This window comes from Bombina bombina, chromosome 6 (genome assembly GCF_027579735.1).
Source record: "Bombina bombina isolate aBomBom1 chromosome 6, aBomBom1.pri, whole genome shotgun sequence".
Taxonomy (NCBI): Eukaryota; Metazoa; Chordata; class Amphibia; order Anura; family Bombinatoridae; genus Bombina; species Bombina bombina.
The window spans coordinates 912,367,425-912,385,957 of NC_069504.1; the positions used below are offsets into that span (position 1 = coordinate 912,367,425).

The window sequence follows — 18,533 nt, forward strand, 5'->3', positions numbered from 1 at the left end:
ATGGATCTTAAGATTACGAGGCACGATGTAGGGAACCTGTCTGCTCTGTCTGTTGCCTACAGACCTGTTGAGCTGGATGCCGAAGCTAGTCAAGCGAGTAGCAGACTCACACGGAAAACTGCAAATAGAAAACTATGTTCCCACAATAAGAAACATGTTGACAACACGCTTCTATCTTAGGCTAATATTCCACAGACGCGCTTAAAACGGAGGCAGATAAATCCTCGGCCTGACTACAGAAGAGGAGTGAGCTGACTATGTGTTTCGGGCTGCTCAGTATGTCAAACGTTGAGACTAAGGAGAGATGGTCTCTAATGTTGTCTTAATTTGTGACTAGTAATACCCTTAGCAGCAGTCTGCTTACTATATGACGACTGTGCTCAGTCTGATTTTATGAAAAACTCATATTACCATCCTTCATATCTCCTGCTGTACATCGTATCACACTCAGATATGATATTTTGTTATGACAAAGTGGCAATAATGCTATAATAATGTTTATGACTTGGTTGTCCCAGCTGTCTTCAGCTGTGACATTATATACTCAGTTAATGTTCTTTGTTCACATATTTAAGATATATATGATCTTGTAACAATGCTAGAAAAAGTAGATAGCTGAAAAAACCACTATATTTTATAATATGCCACCTTTTTATTGTCTACAGTTAACTCCTAGCTGCCATTATTTATCACTGGGGTTTTAATTGTAGCAACATGTACTGCAGACACTATCCTCTATAAGACTCAATACTTTGAGTTCATACTATTTTGTACAAACATGATGTTCAGGTTAATGTTCAGTTGGAAATTACCCTCCAATAGTTCTAGGTCTTTTTTTTACAGCAATATTTCACCCTAACATGTTACTATAATCATCGGCCATTTACATAGCTGAGATGTAATGATTATAGGCTTGGTGTCTCTCAGCAATAGAAGATTAGCTACTTTTTCTACATCTTTAGTAAGATGTGATCTTCTATAGCTTATTACTTCTCATATGCACTCCATGGGTTGTTCCATTCAGGCCCTCATTACTAGATTTACTCCATTAAGTACTCTCTATAGTAAGCCGTGAGCAAAAATATTTCTATATACCTTGTTATGTTAATTTGTTTTTTCACATACGCTTATTTTTCCTGATGTTACCACTGATTTATACGTTTTTGCATGTTTCACTCATATCCCTATAGTTTGTGTTGACTCTACATACTATTCGTAATATTTATTTTCCACATATTCTCCTTAGAAAATTGAATGTATAAGTCTATGTTGAGCTTTGGTGTATAGGCATGCAGCAAGATGTTTTATAACTTTACATTAACTAATTTGATCTTATCAGTCTTTAATGTGATCACACAGTTAGGCCTTTATTCAAGCCAGTAAGTCTCACTTGTTGCAATAATAATACCCAGATATAGTTCTAGTATAAATTGATACACATCTGTCCAGCTATGGATCCCTATACACATTTTGATTCTATATGTTTCATTAGGGTCAATAATACTACAGAACTCCCTAATATAATACCGGAGATACTAACATAGAAGGGGAGGGCTATAAACATGAGCTTAAGTCTGATGTGATTACAAAAGGCATCATCAAGATTATTGCAACTCTGTCCTCTCTGGTCTCCTCAGCTGCCGCCTAGCTCCTTTACAATCCATAATGAATGCCTTTGCCAGGCTCATCTTCCTTACACGTTGCTCTTTATCTGCTGCACCTCTCTGCCAATCCCTTCACTGGCTTCCTCTTGCCTCTAGGATTAAACACAAAATTCTCACTCTGACATACAAAGCCCTCAACTGCACTGCTCCCCCCTATATCTCAGACCTTGTCTCCAGATACTCTCCCTCCCGTCTCCTTCACTCTGCTCATGACATCCTGCTCTTCTCCTTTCTTGTTACCTCATCACACTCCTGTTTACAGGACTTCTCCAGACTGGCTCCCATCTTGTGGAACTCTCTGCCTCACTCCACAAGACTCTCCCCTAGTTTTGAAAGCTGCAAGCGCTCCCTAAAGACTCTACTGTTCAGGGATGCATACAACCTACGCTAACCTTACTTTATACCAGTTCCTCTCCTCCATTGCTATCCCCTGAACCCCCTTAGCATGTATGCCTAAGAGTCCAACTGTTTGTAGATCACCTTCTTAAGGGATGACTACAACAGTGAAACTCTTGGCAGGACCCTCTACCCATTTGATCCTTATAATTGTTTTGTTGTACTGTGTCTTTGTTTATCGCACTGCAGAATCTGTTGGTGCTCTACAAATAACTGATAATAATAAAGTATGTGTTAGTAGAATCATCACAATATAGGTTATATACTGGTTTGGTCCTCCTAGCTCTTAATATATACTGGACACATGGAGACCCATATAAGTGGGCTGTCTGCGGCCGGGGCAATCATACATGTTAAATACCACAGTTGAATTTGGGTTTTTCAGCCTCATATTAGCAGAGGACTATTAGAATCCTTTGGTTCTACTCTCTATAAGCTTCCTCTGCATGCTATGGGTGCCTTATGATGTATATCCATTATAGACTAAATACTAATAAATGCTTTATGCCTCTTTTTATTTGTTGTCCCCATAATGTACAATGTACTCCCCCTCAAGATATTGGACTATTGAAAAACCAACAATGGACCTCTCAAATTTACTGTTAGTTAGATGAGCTTATATATATATATATATATACATACACACACTCAGATTCCTCTGCTACATGAAAATAGTTAGGGATCTCTACACACAATATATAACAACCTCTTGTTGGGGTCCATATTGTATATATCCCTATATGCCACCACATAGTTTGCGTCAAGTACTGCCTATCTGATCTAATTTACTTGTTTACAGTGCCTCTAGTGGAGCCACATGTGAGTTCAGAGGTTCCCAAATCTATGTAACACACTAGCTTTAAGCTAAATACTACAAGCAATAGATCTCACCCCCCTCATACATTACAAAAGTAAACAAAGGAAAATGTATCCTTAGACCTATCCCCCAATTATTATTCTAGATGTCTTATGAAACTTTCTTAACGATATTCCCCCCCCCCCCCCCATATGTTCTCATCTCATAGCTACACTTTTCAGAGGTTCCAGTCTTTGAGACATATAGGTATGTATAAGAAAAACACACTGAGGTTCCCTAATTGAGACCCATGAGTGGTCTCCTATGGTACATAACTACCTTCCATTGCACTGATTTACTTATAGTGCTAGGAGGTCCATGAGTGACCTCAGATGATGTACGGATGGTATATAGTTTCAACAGCAGGAGTTATGTAATGTAATAATATTGACATTTAGCATATGACTATGTAATGTTTCTTTAATTTGTTTTGTTCCTTTACACTGAGACAAATGTATTTTGTATGTGTTCTGACATATGCAATCTGTATGCCTGCACTGAACTTTAATAAAAAAATACATTTAAAACAATAAAAACAAAATAATAATTGTATATAGGTATAGATATATACAAACACACACATATATATATTATTATAAACACACACACACACATATATATATATATATATATATATATATATATATTATAAATACTTATATTCCTGGAATGTGAAATATTTACAGTAAATACATGAATATTGCATAAATATGTTTTTTCATGGTTTCAACTACTTAACTGTAAAGGGCTCCAATACACTATATAACAAGACAGTTCATCAGTACAAAGATTCCCGCTTGTATACTAAGGATTAGTCAGCTGGATGACTACTAACTTGTCCAGACCGCTCTTACTGCGCTATAGGTGTACGGAATATTGTGAGTAGAAGTGAGAAGTGTTGTGTGGTCCATTGTCAAACTTTATCCCACTAGGAGGCGCCCTTTCTCTCTCTCTTTTTCATTCTAGTGCAATAATAAAATGGTCTTAAATTTATATAGTAATTATGAAATCTAAAATTAAAGCATTGGCTTTATTTCTCTTTTTAGGTACTAGGTAGCAATCCACATTGATGCACAGAAGTGTTCACATTTGTTTATTGGTTACAGTGGTGTTAAAAGGGCATTACTTTACTACAAATGTTTTTCAATTGGTTTGTTCCTATTATTTTTTAAAAACACAATTTTTTTTGATGTTTGTGAAAGTCCCATTTGTTGCTATCAGCCTTTAAAGAGACATAAAACCCACATTTTTTATTTGATGATTCAGATAGTGCATACATTTTTAAATTACTTATATTATCAAATTTGCTTCATTCACTTGATATCCTTTGTTGAAGGAGCATCAATACACTACTGGTAGCTAGAAGAGCGCATCTGGTGAGCCAATGACAAAAGTCATATGTGCAGCCATCAGTAGTACGTTTATGCTCATCAGACTATCTAGGTATGCACTTCAACAAAGGATGCCATGAGAACAAAGCAAATAAGATACTTAAAGTAAATTGGAAAGTTGTATAAAAGCTAATGCTCTGTCTGAAACATGAAAGAAAAATGTTTGGGTTTTGTGTCACTTTAATCATTACAAAAAATGTAAGTTAGTTCTAATATTACACTTAAAAGTATTGCAAATTTATCTATTTTTTAGTTTAATTTCTCTAGAATGTGTAACGCTGCTTGGCAGATACAATTATAATATTGATGGAGTGACATTAGTGAGGTGGGAGGAATTAATAGAAGAGATAAAAAATAAGGAGATGGATATTTCCTACTGTGCGTTAGATGAGAAGATTATAGTACTGAGCAGCTGTAAAGTCATCATTTATAAAAGCAGAACTAGAAGTGAGTAGAGGAGATATCTGTATGGACACAAATGAACTGCTAAGCTAAACACATAAATAATAAAGAGATGTACAACATGTTACCTTTAAGAACTCTTGTAAAACGCATACCTCTTTTATTATAGGCAGTCACAATTCTTAAATGATCAAACAGTTTATTTCTAAACTGACAAATGGAGCAGAATTGCTGCATTTATTGAAAAATGTATTTTTAGCATTGACTGCACCATACATGAAAAACTGTAAACAGGATATATATATTTTTCTCATATGCAGCATTAAATGGCACAACAGAAAAAGGAACCGAATAAATACACTGCCAGTAAACTAAGCAATCTTGTATTCTAGCACGTATGATTGTGACTAAAAGTAGTTGTACAATACACTTTGACAGAATGTAAGTAGACAAGCGTAGCACAGTCAGATGAATAGTAATAAATGTAGACGTGAATAGTCTATAATTCTACCTGCCCAGTGTAATAGCACTTTATAAAACCGAGCTAGAAATTGAAAAAAAAAAAAAAAACTTACATTTTCTATATACCAGCTTCTCTACCATAGCATTACTTCATTTTTTTTACTTTGATGAAATAAAAGCAGAACACTATTTTAAAGAAAGTAGAATATTTTATCTAAAATGATGTCATGAGTTGCCAGACAGAACAGCAACATAAAATAAAGATCATTCGCAATGAAGTTATTTTTGGATTTTTGGTCAGGACAAGACTGTCTCATTCATCTGATATTGTTATATGCTTCTGACTCTAAATTTTCTAGATAATCAAAGCTGCAGTTGGCATGGTTTTCTAATGATGATGCTGCAATTAAATGACAAGCTAAGCATTCTAAGTAACACTGTGGATTCTTAAAATGCTTATTATATAAATGATTACTACTTTATTTTTTAAGCGCCAACATATTCCGCAGCGCTGTCCATGGTTACAATTAATTTCAATAAAACAATGATATAAAACTTGTAAGAGACAGGACAAAATTTACAAACACATACAGGAGGAATTGAGGGCCCTATTCCCATGGGAACTTACAATCTAGAAGGGTAGGAGGTTGAGAAACAGGAGGTGAGGACTGCAAGATAGAGAAAGATGTTAATGCAGAGTTAGATGAGGGAAATGTTAGGTAACTGAAATTAATTTATTATTGAGTTGGGTGGTAGGCTTGTCTGAACAGAAGAGTCTTCAGGGAGCATTTAAAGGTAGAAAGATTAGGGCAAAGCATGACAGCACGAGGAAGAGTGTTCCAGAGGTTAGGTGCTGCACGACAGAAGTCCTGCAGTCGAACATGAGAAGAGGTGATAATCGCGGATGCAAGGAGCAGGTCATTGTTGGATGTTAGTGGGCGGGAGTATAATTGTTTATTAGAGAGGATAGATAGAGGGGAGCAGCGTTGTTGAGAGCTTTGTATGTAAGGGTGAGAATTTTGAATTTAATTCTGCTGTGAATGGGGAGCCAATGAAGGGACTCGCAGAGAGGTGCAGCAGACACAGAGCGATGGGAAAGGTGGATTAGCCTGGCAGAGGCATTTAGGATGGATTGAAGAGGGGGAGAGGCGGGAAAGAGGAAGGCCAGTATGTAGGTTATTGCAGTAGTCACGTCGGGAAATAACAAGGGAGTGGATTATTTGCTTTGTGGTGTTAGCACTCAGAAAAGGGCGAATCTTGGAAATATTGCGTTGATGGTTGCGGCAGGATGTAGAAAGCGATTGGATGTTGGAGACGAAGGATAGATTTGAGTCAAGTTTAACTCTGAGGCAGGGGGCTCGGGCGATGGGGAAATGGTGATGCCTTTAACAGGGATAGAGAAGTTAGAAGTTGGCATAGAGCTTGAGGGGGGGATAAGAAGGAGCTCAGTCTTGGACATGTTAATCTTTAGGTGGTGAGAGGTCATCCAGGAATAAAAGAATAAATACCAGATAAGCAGTAGCTGACATGAGGAAGGACAGAGGGAGACAGAGCAGTGGTGGAGAGGTAGATCTGGGTGTGATCAGCATAGAGGTGATATTTAAAACCATTACTGTTGATAAGTTCACCCAGCGAAGAAGTATAAATGGAGAAGAGTAGTGGACCCAGAACAGATCCTTGAGGTACTCCAACAGACAGAGGCATTGGAGAAGAAGAGTCAACGGCAAATGACACAGAAAAAAACAGAATTTATGCTTACCTGATAAATTACTTTCTCCAACGGTGTGTCCGGTCCACGGCGTCATCCATTACTTGTGGGAAATATTCTCCCCCACAGGGAAAGGCAAGGAGAGCACACAGCAAGAGCTGTCCATATAGCTCCCCCTCTGGCTCCGCCCCCCAGTCATTCGACCGACGGTTAGGAGAAAAAGGAGAAACTATAGGGTGCCGTGGTGACTGTAGTGTATAAAGAAAACATTTTTCAACCTGATTAGGAAACCAGGGCGGGCCGTGGACCGGACACACCGTTGGAGAAAGTAATTTATCAGGTAAGCATAAATTCTGTTTTCTCCAACATTGGTGTGTCCGGTCCACGGCATCATCCATTACTTGTGGGAACCAATACCAAAGCTTTAGGAGAAGGATGAAGGGAGGGAGCAAATCAGGTTACCTAAATGGAAGGCACCACGGCTTGCAAAACCTTTCTCCCAAAAATAGCCTCCGAAGAAGCATAAGTATCAAATTTGTAGAATTTGGCAAAAGTGTGCAGAGAGGACCAAGTCGCTGCCTTACATATCTGATCAACAGAAGCCTCGTTCTTGTAGGCCCAAGTGGAAGCCACAGCCCTAGTAAAGTGAGCTGTGATTCGTCAGGAGGTTGCCATCCGGCAGTCTCATAAGCCAATCGGATAATGCTTTTCAGCCAGAAAGAGAGAGAGGTAGCAGTAGCTTTTTGACCTCTCCTCTTACCAGAGTAAACGACAAACAAAGATGAGGTTTGTCTAAAATCTTTTGTTGCTTCTAAGTAGAACTTTAAAGCACGAACAACATCTAAATTGTGTAATAAACGTTCCTTCTTTGAAACTGGATTCGGACACAGAGAAGGAACAACTATTTCCTGGTTAATATTCTTGTTGGAAACAACTTTTGGAAGAAAACCAGGCTTAGTACGCAAAACAACCTTATCTGAATGGAAAACCAGATAGGGTGGATTACATTGCAAAGCAGATAATTCAGAAACTCTTCTAGCAGAAGAAATAGCAACCAAAAACAGAACTTTCCAAGATAATAACTTAATATCTATGGAATGTAAAGGTTCAAACGGAACCCCTTGAAGAACTGAAATAACTAAATTTAGACTCCAAGGAGGAGTCATGGGTCTGTAAACAGGCTTGATTCTAACCAAAGCCTGAACAAAAACTTGTACATCTGGCACAGCTGCCAGTCTTTTGTGTAACAAGACAGATAAAGCAGAAATTTGTCCTTTTAGAGAACTAGCTGACAACCCTTTATCCAAACCTTCTTGGAGAAAGGAGAGAATCTTTGGAATTTTAATCTTACTCCAGGAGAATCCCTTGGATTCACACCAGCAGATATATTTTTTCCATATTTTATGGTAAATCTTTCTAGTCACAGGTTTTCTGGCGTGGACCAGAGTATCTATCACAGAATTCGTAAACCCACGCTTGGATAAAATCAAGCGTTCAATTTCCAAGCAGTCAGCTGCAGAGAAACTAAATTTGGATGTTGGAATGGACCTTGTACTAGAAGATCCTGTCTCAAAGGTAGCTTCCATGGTGGAGCCGATGACATATTCACCAGGTCTGCATCAGAATCACGAGGCCTTCTCCTGTTTGATCCTGGCTATGAGCCTGGGAAGGAGAGGAAACGGTGGAAACACATACGCTAGGTTGAACGACCAAGGCGCCACTAATGCATCCACTAGAGTCGCCTTGGGATCCCTGGATCTGGACCCGTAGCAAGGAATCTTGAAGTTCTGACGGGATGCCATTAGATCCATGTCTGGAATGCCCCATAATTGGGTTAACTGAGCAAAGACCTCCGGGTGGAGTTCCCACTCCCCCGGATGGAAAGTCTGACGACTCAAATAGTCCGCCTCCCAGTTGTCTACTCCTGGGATGTGAATAGCAGATAGATGGCAGGAGTGATTCTCTGCCCATTGGATAATCTTGGTTACTTCCTTCATCGCTAGGGAACTCTTTGTTCCCCCCTGGGATTGATGTACGCAACAGTCGTTATGTTGTCCGACTGAAATCTTATGAACCTTGCTTCCGCTAGCTGAGGCCAAGCCAGGAGCGCATAGAATATTGCTCTTAGTTCCAAAATGTTTATCGGGAGAAGCGACTCTTCCCAAGACCATAGGCCCTGAGCTTTCAGGGAGTCCCAGACCGCGCCCCACCCCAAGAGGCTGGCGTCGGTCATGACGATGACCCACTCCGGTCTGCGGAAACTCATTCCCTGAGACAGGTGATCCTGGGTCAACCACCAGAGAAGTGAGTCCCTGGTTACCTGATCTACTTGAATTTGGGGAGACAAGTCTGTATAGTCCCCATTCCACTGATTGAGCATGCACAGCTGTAATGGTCTTAGATGAATTCGAGCAAAAGGAACCACGTCCATTGCTGCGACCATTAGTCCTATTACTTCCATGCACTGAGCTATGGAGGGTTGAGGAATAGAATGAAGAACTCGAGAAACGTTTAGAAGCTTTAGCTTTCTGACTTCTGTCAGGAAGATCTTCATTTCCACAGAATCTATTATTGTTCCCAGAAAAGGAACCCTTGTGGACGGTGACAGTGAACTCTTTTCTATGTTCACCTTCCACCCGTGAGATCTGAGAAAAGCCAACACAATGTCTGTGTGGGCCCTTGCTTTGGAAAGAGACGACGATTGGATTAGGATGTCGTCTAGATAAGGTGCTACAGCGATGCCCTTCGGCCTTAGGACCGCTAGAAGGGACCCTAGCACCTTTGTGAAAATTCTGGGAGCGGTGGCTAAACCGAATGGAAGAGCCATGAACTGGTAATGTTTGTCCAGAAAGGCGAACCTCAGGAACTGATGATGAGTTTTGTGGATTGGAATATGCAGATACGCATCCTTTAGATCCACGGTAGTCAAATATTGACCCTGCTGGATTGTCGGCAAGATTGTCCGAATGGTTTCCATTTTGAAGGATGGAACACTGAGGAACTTGTTTAATATCTTTAAATCCAGAATTGGCCTGAAAGTTACCTCTTTTTTGGGAACCACAAACAGGTTTGAGTAAAAACCTAGACCTTGTTCCCCGGAGGGGACTGGGTTTATCACTCCCATCTTTGATAGGTCTCTTACACAATGTAAGAATGCCTGTTTCTTTATCTGGTCTGAAGATAAGCGAGACAGGTGGAACCTTCCCCTTGGAGGAAGTCCCTTGAACTCTAGTAGGTATCCCTTGGAGACTATCTCTAGTGCCCAGGGATCCGGAACATCTCTTGCCCAAGCCTGAGCGAAGAGAGATAGTCTGCCCCCTACCAGATCCGGTCCCGGATCGGGACTACCCCTTCATGCTGTCTTGGTAGCAGCAGCAGGTTTCTTGGTCTGTTTACCCTTGTTCCAGCCTTGCATGGGCTTCCAAGCGGGTTTGGGCTGGGCCGCGTTACCTTCTTGTCTAGCGGCAGTGGAGTTATTAGCCGGTCCGTTCCTGAAATTGCGAAAAGGAACGAAAATTAGACTTGTTCTTAGCCTTAAAAGGCCTATCCTGTGGGAGGGCATGGCCCTTACCCCCAGTGATGTCTGAAATAATTTCCTTCAATTCCGGCCCAAAAAGGATCTTACCCTTGAAAGGAATATTAAGTAACTTAGTCTTGGACGACACATCTGCCGACCAGGATTTCAGCCAAAGCGCCCTCCGCGCTACTATAGCAAAACCTGAGTTTTTCGCCGCCAATTTCGTTATTTGAAAGGCGGCATCCAATATAAAGGAATTAGCTAATTTTAATGCGTGAATTCTGTCCATGACTTCTTCATAGGAAGTCTCTTTCTGGAGCGACCTTTCTAGTTCCTCGAACCAAAAGGACGCCTCTGAAGTGACAGTAATAACACACGTAGCTAGTTGAAGGATGAACCCTTGCTGAACAAAAATCTTTTTAAGCAATCCTTCCAATTTTTTATCCATAGGATCTTTGAAAGCGCAGCTGTCCTCTATAGGAATAGTGGTGCGCTTCGCTAGTGTTGAAACAGCTCCCTCAACCTTCGGGACCGTCTGCCATGTGTCCCTTCTAGGGTCTACTATGGGAAACATTTTCTTAAATATAGGAGGTGGGGCAAAGGGTACACCTGGCTTCTCCCACTCCTTTTCCACTATGTTCGCTACCCTTTTGGGTATTGGAAAAGCGTCGTCGTGCACTGGGACCTCTAAAAATTTGTCCAATTTGCACAACTTCTCTGGTACTACCATAGAATCACAGTCATCCAGAGTAGCTAATACCTCCTTTAGCAAAGCGCGGAGATGTTCTAGCTTAAACTTAAATGCTACTATATCAGGTTCTGCCTGTTGAGAAATTTTTCCTGAGTCTGAAATTTCACCCTCAGACAGCCCTTCCCTCACAGCCAATTCCGATTGATGTGAGGGTAAAATAGATAAAGCATCGTCAGCGTCTGATTGTTCATCCCTTTTATCTGTATTTAAAGCTGAACAATCACGATTTCTCTGAAATGCTGGCAGTTTGGATACAAGATTTGCTATAAAATTATCCACTACTGCTGTTAATTGTTGCATAGAAATAAGCACTGGCGCGCTAGGTGTCGCCTGCGCGGGCAAAGCTGGTGTAGACACAGAAGAAGAAGATGTAGAACTATCCCCACTACCTTTATTAGATAAATCATCTTGGGCAACATTATGAAATGTAACAGAGCTGTCCTCATTTTGTTTGGACGCTATGGCACAATTATCACAAACACTCGAAGGGGGAACCACATTTGTCTCTACACACACAGAACATAGGTTATCTGATGGCACAGACATGTTAAACAGATTTAGGCAGGCAAACAATGCAATAAAAACGATTTTAAACAAAAACGTTACTGTCTCTTTAAATAATAAAATGACACACTTTATTTCTGAATGTTCAAAAAACTATGAAGGCAATATCCGATTTTTCTGAAATTTGGACCCCAGTGTCTTAATGCTTAGAAAGTATTGCACAGCAAATATGGAGACTCTAGCTCTTAAAACAAGCAAACCGGAGCTAATTGTTGGATTTAACCGTTTTTATACACCACAATCCCTGCTTACAGCATTGCTGCAGCTTTTACTTTTCTTAGGGGTCAATCATCCACAGAAATAAGCCTTCTGGAGTCACTTTCTGAGCCACAGGACCCTCTCACATGGAACTGCATGCACTGCCTTGAAATTAACTTAAGTGCCAAAATGAGGCCTCCTCCCTCAGTACACTAGAGTGAAGGGGCCTTCCTGACTAGATTTAGGTGTCTAAAGCAAGCCAGATCAATAAAAAACGTCCCCAAGTGTATATGAGCTTATAAAACATTTCAATTGCCATCATATTATAATAAAAAACAATCGATTTGGCCCCTGACAGTGTCTACCAGCATAAAAATCAAAAAGGGGAAGCCTGTTATCTTTTTTGCTGAGGTGAAAGAAAAATGGCTTACTGTTTTCCCTGAGGGGAAAAATGACTGTCATCTAGCATTAGCCTGTGTTGTTAGAAGGAGACTAGTCATACCGGAAGCAGATAAGTCTGCAAACTGTTACTCCCAACTGAAGTTCTCTGGCTTCAACAGTCCTGCGTGGTAACAGAAATGGATTTTATCTTCATCACTTTTCTGTTGTAGAGTAAATAGTACAAGCCAGCACTATTTTAAAATAACAAACTCTTGATAGAAGAATAAAAAACTACAACTAACACCACAAACTCTATACCATCCCCGTGGAGATGCTACTTGTTCAGAGCGGCAAGGAGAATGACTGGGGGGCGGAGCCAGAGGGGGAGCTATATGGACAGCTCTTGCTGTGTGCTCTCCTTGCCTTTCCCTGTGGGGGAGAATATTTCCCACAAGTAATGGATGACGCCGTGGACCGGACACACCAATGTTGGAGAAAGACCTGTGAGAAAGATAGGAGTGAATCCAGGAAAGAGCAGTGTTACAGAGGCCAACAGAGCTAAGGGTCTGTAGGAGGAGGGGGTGGTCAACTGTGTCGAAGGCAGCTGAGAGGTCAAGTAAGATACGTATAGAGTAGTGGCCAATATTTTTAGCAGAGAGAAGATCGTTAGCAACCTTGGTAAGGGCAGTCAGTTGAGTGTTTGGGGCGGAATCCAGATTGCAGGGGGTCAAGCAAGCAGTTGGTGGACAGGAAGTGGGTTAGGCGATTGTAAACTAGTTTTTAAAGGAGTTTTGAAGTTAGTGGAAGCAGTGATATGGTGCGGTAGCTTTCAGGAGAATTAGGGTAGAGGGAGGATTTTTTTGAGTATGGTAGTGACTTTTGCGTGTTTGAAAAAAGATGGGAATGAGCCAGTAGAGAGAGATAGGTTGAAGATGTGAGTAAGAGCAGGAGTGAGGGTGGAAGACAGGGAAAGTATTAGATGGGAAGGGATAGGGTCGAGCAGGCAGGTAGTGAGGCGTAAAGAAGATAGTAAGGAAGAAACTTCATTCTCAGTAGCTGGATGGAAGATGCAGAGGGAGTAACTGGGCCTGTTGGATTATTGCAGGTTGGTGTTGGGATGTTGCTTCGGATTGTACGTGTTTTATTAAAAAGTAGTCTGCCAGGTCTTGGGCACTAAAGACAGATGGGGGGGTGGAGCAGGTGGGTAGAGGAGAGAGTTAAAGGTGGAGAAGAGTAATTTAGGGTTTGAGGGAAAGAGTAGATATGAGAGAAGAGAAGTAGGTTTGCTTGGCTAAGTGAAGGGCAGAAGTGTATGAACAAAGAATAAACTTATAGTGTATGAAATCAGATTCAGAGTGAATTTTCCTCCAGACACACTCAGCAGTACAGGAGCATTTTTGCATAAAGCGTGTTTGCGGAGAGTGCCAGGGCTGCAACTGACGGTGTGATATTTTGCGCAGTCAGGGAGGGGCAAGTGTGTCTAGTGCAGAGGAGAGAGTTTTGCTATGGTGGGCTGTAGCGAGATTAGGGCAGGTTATAGTGGAAGTTTGAGAGAGGAGATCTTGAATGATTTTTGAAAATTGGAGCGGATCCACAACATGTAGATTTCTACAGGTGCGGAGGCGGGATGGAGAAGTGGGTTTAGCTGTTGCATTAATATTATAGTTGACCAGGTGATGGTCTGAAATTGGAAAAGGGCGACAGGTGAGGTCAGATATAGAACAGAGGTAGGAAAATACCAGGTCGATGGAGTGTCCATCACGGTGAGTAGGGAATAGGGTGGATTGTGAGAGATCGAAGGAGGATGTGAATGAAAGAAGTTTAGAGGCAGCAGGGGCAGATGGGTTGTCAATGGGAATGCTGAAGTCCCCAAGAATCAGGGATGGTATATTTGTAGAGAGAAAGTGAGGAAGCCAGACGGCAAAGTTGTCAACGAATTGGGAGGTCGGAACAGGAGGGCGATAGATGACTGCCACTTTAAGGGAGACGGAGGAGAACAAGCGAATACAGTGGACTTCAAAGGAGGAGAAGGAGAGAGATGGGATTGGAGGTAGGTACTGATAAGTGCAGGAGGGGGGAGAGCAGGATCCCAACACCACCGCCATGTATCTCACCTGGCCTAGAGGTATGGCTAAAGTGAAGACCACCATGTGTGAGAGCAGCAGTGGAAACCGTGTCGGATAGCCAGGTTTCGGTAATTGCTAAAAGGGTGAAAGCATTTGATGTAAACATGTCATGAATGGTTGTTAGTTTGTTGCAGACAGAGCAAGAGTTCCATAGTGCGCAAGTGAAAAGAGTGTGTGCGTATGGGATGCATTGGATGGAAATGAGGTTATTTGTGTTGCTTTTATTAAAGTTTCTTTAAGGAGTGTGTTATTGTGTAATGGTGGAAATGAGGGTGGGCTCAGGATTTGGAGAGATGTCGCCTGATGCTAATAGCAGCAAGATGGAGTAGGAGTAGGTGAGAATAAGATTTATAGCAGTGTGGGAATTTCTGTGAGGTGGTGCAGTGTAGTGACATATATTTTAAGATAGAAAGTAGTTTGTGAGAGCTAAGGTAAGGAGAGGAAAGGAGAGAGGGGCCTATATAAACTGCATGTGGAGAAAGGTAAGGTATGAGCATGTGAGCATGCCTGTGGAATAGGCATGAGACTGTTAAAAGGAAAGGCAGTCCTGAAAACATAGAAGGATATTAAGTGCAAAAGATTGTTTTTGAAATGAAAATATTTAGCTTGCCTCAAATAATCTTCAAATATTGTTCAATTCTTGTATAATTTTTTAGTGCTGCCACTTAAAGATGGCCACTTAGACAGATGGGAGCTTAGAGAGATGGAACGCTCTGCAAATGCTCAGATCCCAGCAAATGCTCTCCCCTGGCTGGTTTTATATTTATAGGGCTTCAGCAGACAGCTGAGTTACTAAATTAAATACTCATTTTCACATCAGTCTGGGTAAAAAATTGATTTTTAACTAAATAAAAAATGATATTGTACAACAGAGATGTTGCCCTCAGTAAAATAGAATTATGAATGTGTGCCTTAGTTTTTGAAGCCCCAGGGGAAAATAAAGCTGTTTGCTTTGGGGACTACTGGTAGATGGGCAAACATCACAAGTGACCACAAGTTAAGTAGGGGAGTTATGTAGGGGAGAAGAACAGCAGAGGGTACACTGGAACCTCACCTAAATCTGGCCCTGTGCCACTGAACATTTTTATGAGCTATATCATTTGTGTGTTTAATAGCCATAAATTTACATGCCGTACATTAAAGTGTCAAAATTACATGCCCTTACGTGTTAGACCATGTTATATTAACACTAGCTACGCTGTAATGCTATGCCCGCGCAGGATTTTAACTATGCGGTTAAACACATAGCATTACAGATCGCTAGAGTTAAAATTACATGTATGCTCCAACAGATTAGAGCATGTCATTTTAACACTATAATGTCCCTTTAAGGCTTCTAAAATATTGATCTTGTGGCCCCTATGTTTTAGGAATTTGACCATCTCTGTAAGTACAACCAACCACAAACCTTTTCACTTAAAGGGACACTGAACCCAATTTTTTTCTTTCATGATTCAGACAGAGCAGGCAATTTTAAGCAACTTTCTAATTTACTCCTATTGACACATTTTCTTCATTCTCTTGGTATGTTTATTTGAAAAGCAAGAATGTCAGTTTAGATGCCGGCCCATTTTTGGTGAACAACCTGGGTTGTCCTTGCTGATTGGACAGCACCAATAAACAATTGCTGTCCATGGTTCTGAACCAAACAATTGCTGTCTCCTTAGCATAGATGCCTTCTTTTTCAAATAAAGATAGCAAGAGAACAAAGAAAAATTGATAAAAGGAGTAAATAAGAAAGTTGCTTAAAATTGCATGCTCTATCTGAATCATGAAAGAAAAAATGTGGGTTTAGTGTCCCTTTAAGAAATATACTTATTACTATAAGGTGTATTGTACATGTTTCTGCAAAACTAACTATATGCATACCGGCATCAGAACAAGGCTCCCGTTGGAGCCTATGGAAGCACGCTCTTGTGAGCACAATGCTTCCATGCAATGCGAACACGAAGACGTATTGCACCAAACTTGTAATACCAGCGCACATTAGAGTGTGCTGGTATTACAAAGTGGAGCACAAATATCGCTTTCTAGAAATCGATATTTAGAGCTCTACATGTCATCTGGCCCATAGTCAATTAAATCAGTTATATTGTTTGTGTAGACTGAATATTAATGCAACTGGCACATGACAAAAATATGTTAATTACTGAAGGTAAACCGCAAATACTAAGCATAAGTAGCTGTTGTCTTGTACCAGAATTAGTAAATTTACGCTATTCAGCATGTGTAACAATTGAGAAACTTTAATATCAAAACAGAATATCAATAACTGCATATCAAAAACAACAAAGATACTCATCTGCATCCCACTGTATGCCATTTAACTTGAAGATGTATATTTCTGGAAGTAATTTTTTATCACTGTATGTAGTTTTTACAGGGACCCACTGCCCACACACAGTGAAGGAACAAAGGAGTTTAAGACCAGAAGAAATATCGGTTTAGCTACAGTATCAATGTACAATACTGTGAAATTCCAAATGAACATTCTACATTGTACTTACTGCATGGTTAATAGAAATGAGGCAAGATAAGGACAGAACAAAAGGTTAAACATGATGACCAGGAGTATTTTTATGGAAGCACAAATCATATTACATTGTTCTGAAGGACAATGCTGAAATTAAAACAGCAAATAAAAGGAAAATGATGTGTGGTACAGAAAACACGATAATCTGCTGCTGAAAATAAAACCGTTTGCATAAAATGCACATTTATTTCATCACAAAGCCTGATATGTTTTTTTGTAATAATATTTCTATTCTTCAACTGATAAAAAAATAAGTATTTAGCTTATCATGTTTATAATTTAATGTCTAAAAAGTGCTAATACCTTTTCCATAGCCAAATGTGTTTTTTTTTACCTAGTGGTGTTAGTTGTTTAATATGCAAGTGCCACCGTGTTATTTAAATGGGAAGTAGTGCTAAACGTAAGTTGTAATTAAATGTGAGAGAAGCAATAGAAAAGTTAGATATGTATGCTAAACTCCTGGAATGTGGCGCTCAGTGCTCTATAAAATCTGCATGCTGCAGAAAACACTAATCAAATAAAGCTAACACAAAAGAAATAATGCAAACCGACACAGAATTTAAATCTCACTTTGTTTAGATTGTTGGGGTTTTTTGTTGTTTTTTTTGGGAACTTCTGTCTGAAGCAGAACAATAGACTTTTAGAAACATGTTTTTTTTAATGGATCTATGCAGCCTCATCTAATGTGCAGGTTTTGAGTAAAGAATAGGCATAGTTTAAAATAATTTAAATACAATATTTTCTAAAAGCATTTTCATAAAGAACCTTTTATTTTTAGACAGCACCATTCCTGTAAAAAAGGCAAACTTCTTTGTTGTGAAAGAAGTGGTAAATAAATAGACTAAACACTTATTAAATGGACAGTGTACCCAGGAAAGCAGCTGATACGTTTTCAGAATATTCAAATTTGCTGCAGGAACATCCTTTCAAATGGATTGGTCTCTCTCTCACCAAACCCCCTCTGGGAGGTTGATGTGGCCTGTTTTCTATTGTTTACATATCTTTTCTATAGCTAATATTGTAGTATTGACATTTTCAGTAAAGGTGATGGTCTTAATAGGCCAACCAGCTATTTCAAATGACAAAATAAAGTTAAAGTTTATATTTATACACAATTAAATACACACACATTAAAGGACAATTATCCAATTTCCATTTGAGCCCATCAACATTATCAGCAACTCTTACCTGGTTTTACAACTTGCCATTCTCGAGTAGGATAAAATATTTCCTGATCTTCTTTATAATCATCATCTTCTACAATTGCTTCATTATGACTCTCAATTTCAGCCTCTTCTACTACAGTCAAAGGATAATCCTTTAAATTTAGAAAATGCTAGTGTTATATAGTACTCACTCTTTGTTAACGCTATATCCTCTATTATATGATCTATAATATAATTTGCACTTGATGTGAACACCCTAAAGTTAAGATTATTTATAGATCAACATTGCACAGTAAATTATTTTACTAAAAAAACAAACAAAAACAAAAAACAATATATGGCCATAGAAATATAAACATACACATAATAATAAAACTGTCACAGTAAATAAATTAAAATTAAAGGGATAGTAAATACC

General features: G+C 39.8%; 1 protein-coding gene across 3 annotated transcripts in view; it reads right to left on the reverse strand.

Annotated features, from left to right (window-relative positions):
• SIL1 (SIL1 nucleotide exchange factor) overlaps nucleotides 1-18,533 on the reverse strand; it is a 330,998-nt gene that overhangs the window by 225,074 nt on the left and 87,391 nt on the right. For all 3 annotated transcript variants that reach the window (XM_053718549.1, XM_053718550.1, XM_053718548.1), the window contains one exon: nucleotides 18,138-18,267. In XM_053718549.1, the coding sequence (XP_053574524.1) occupies nucleotides 18,138-18,267 (130 nt within the window). The remainder of the gene's footprint in view (nucleotides 1-18,137; nucleotides 18,268-18,533) is intronic.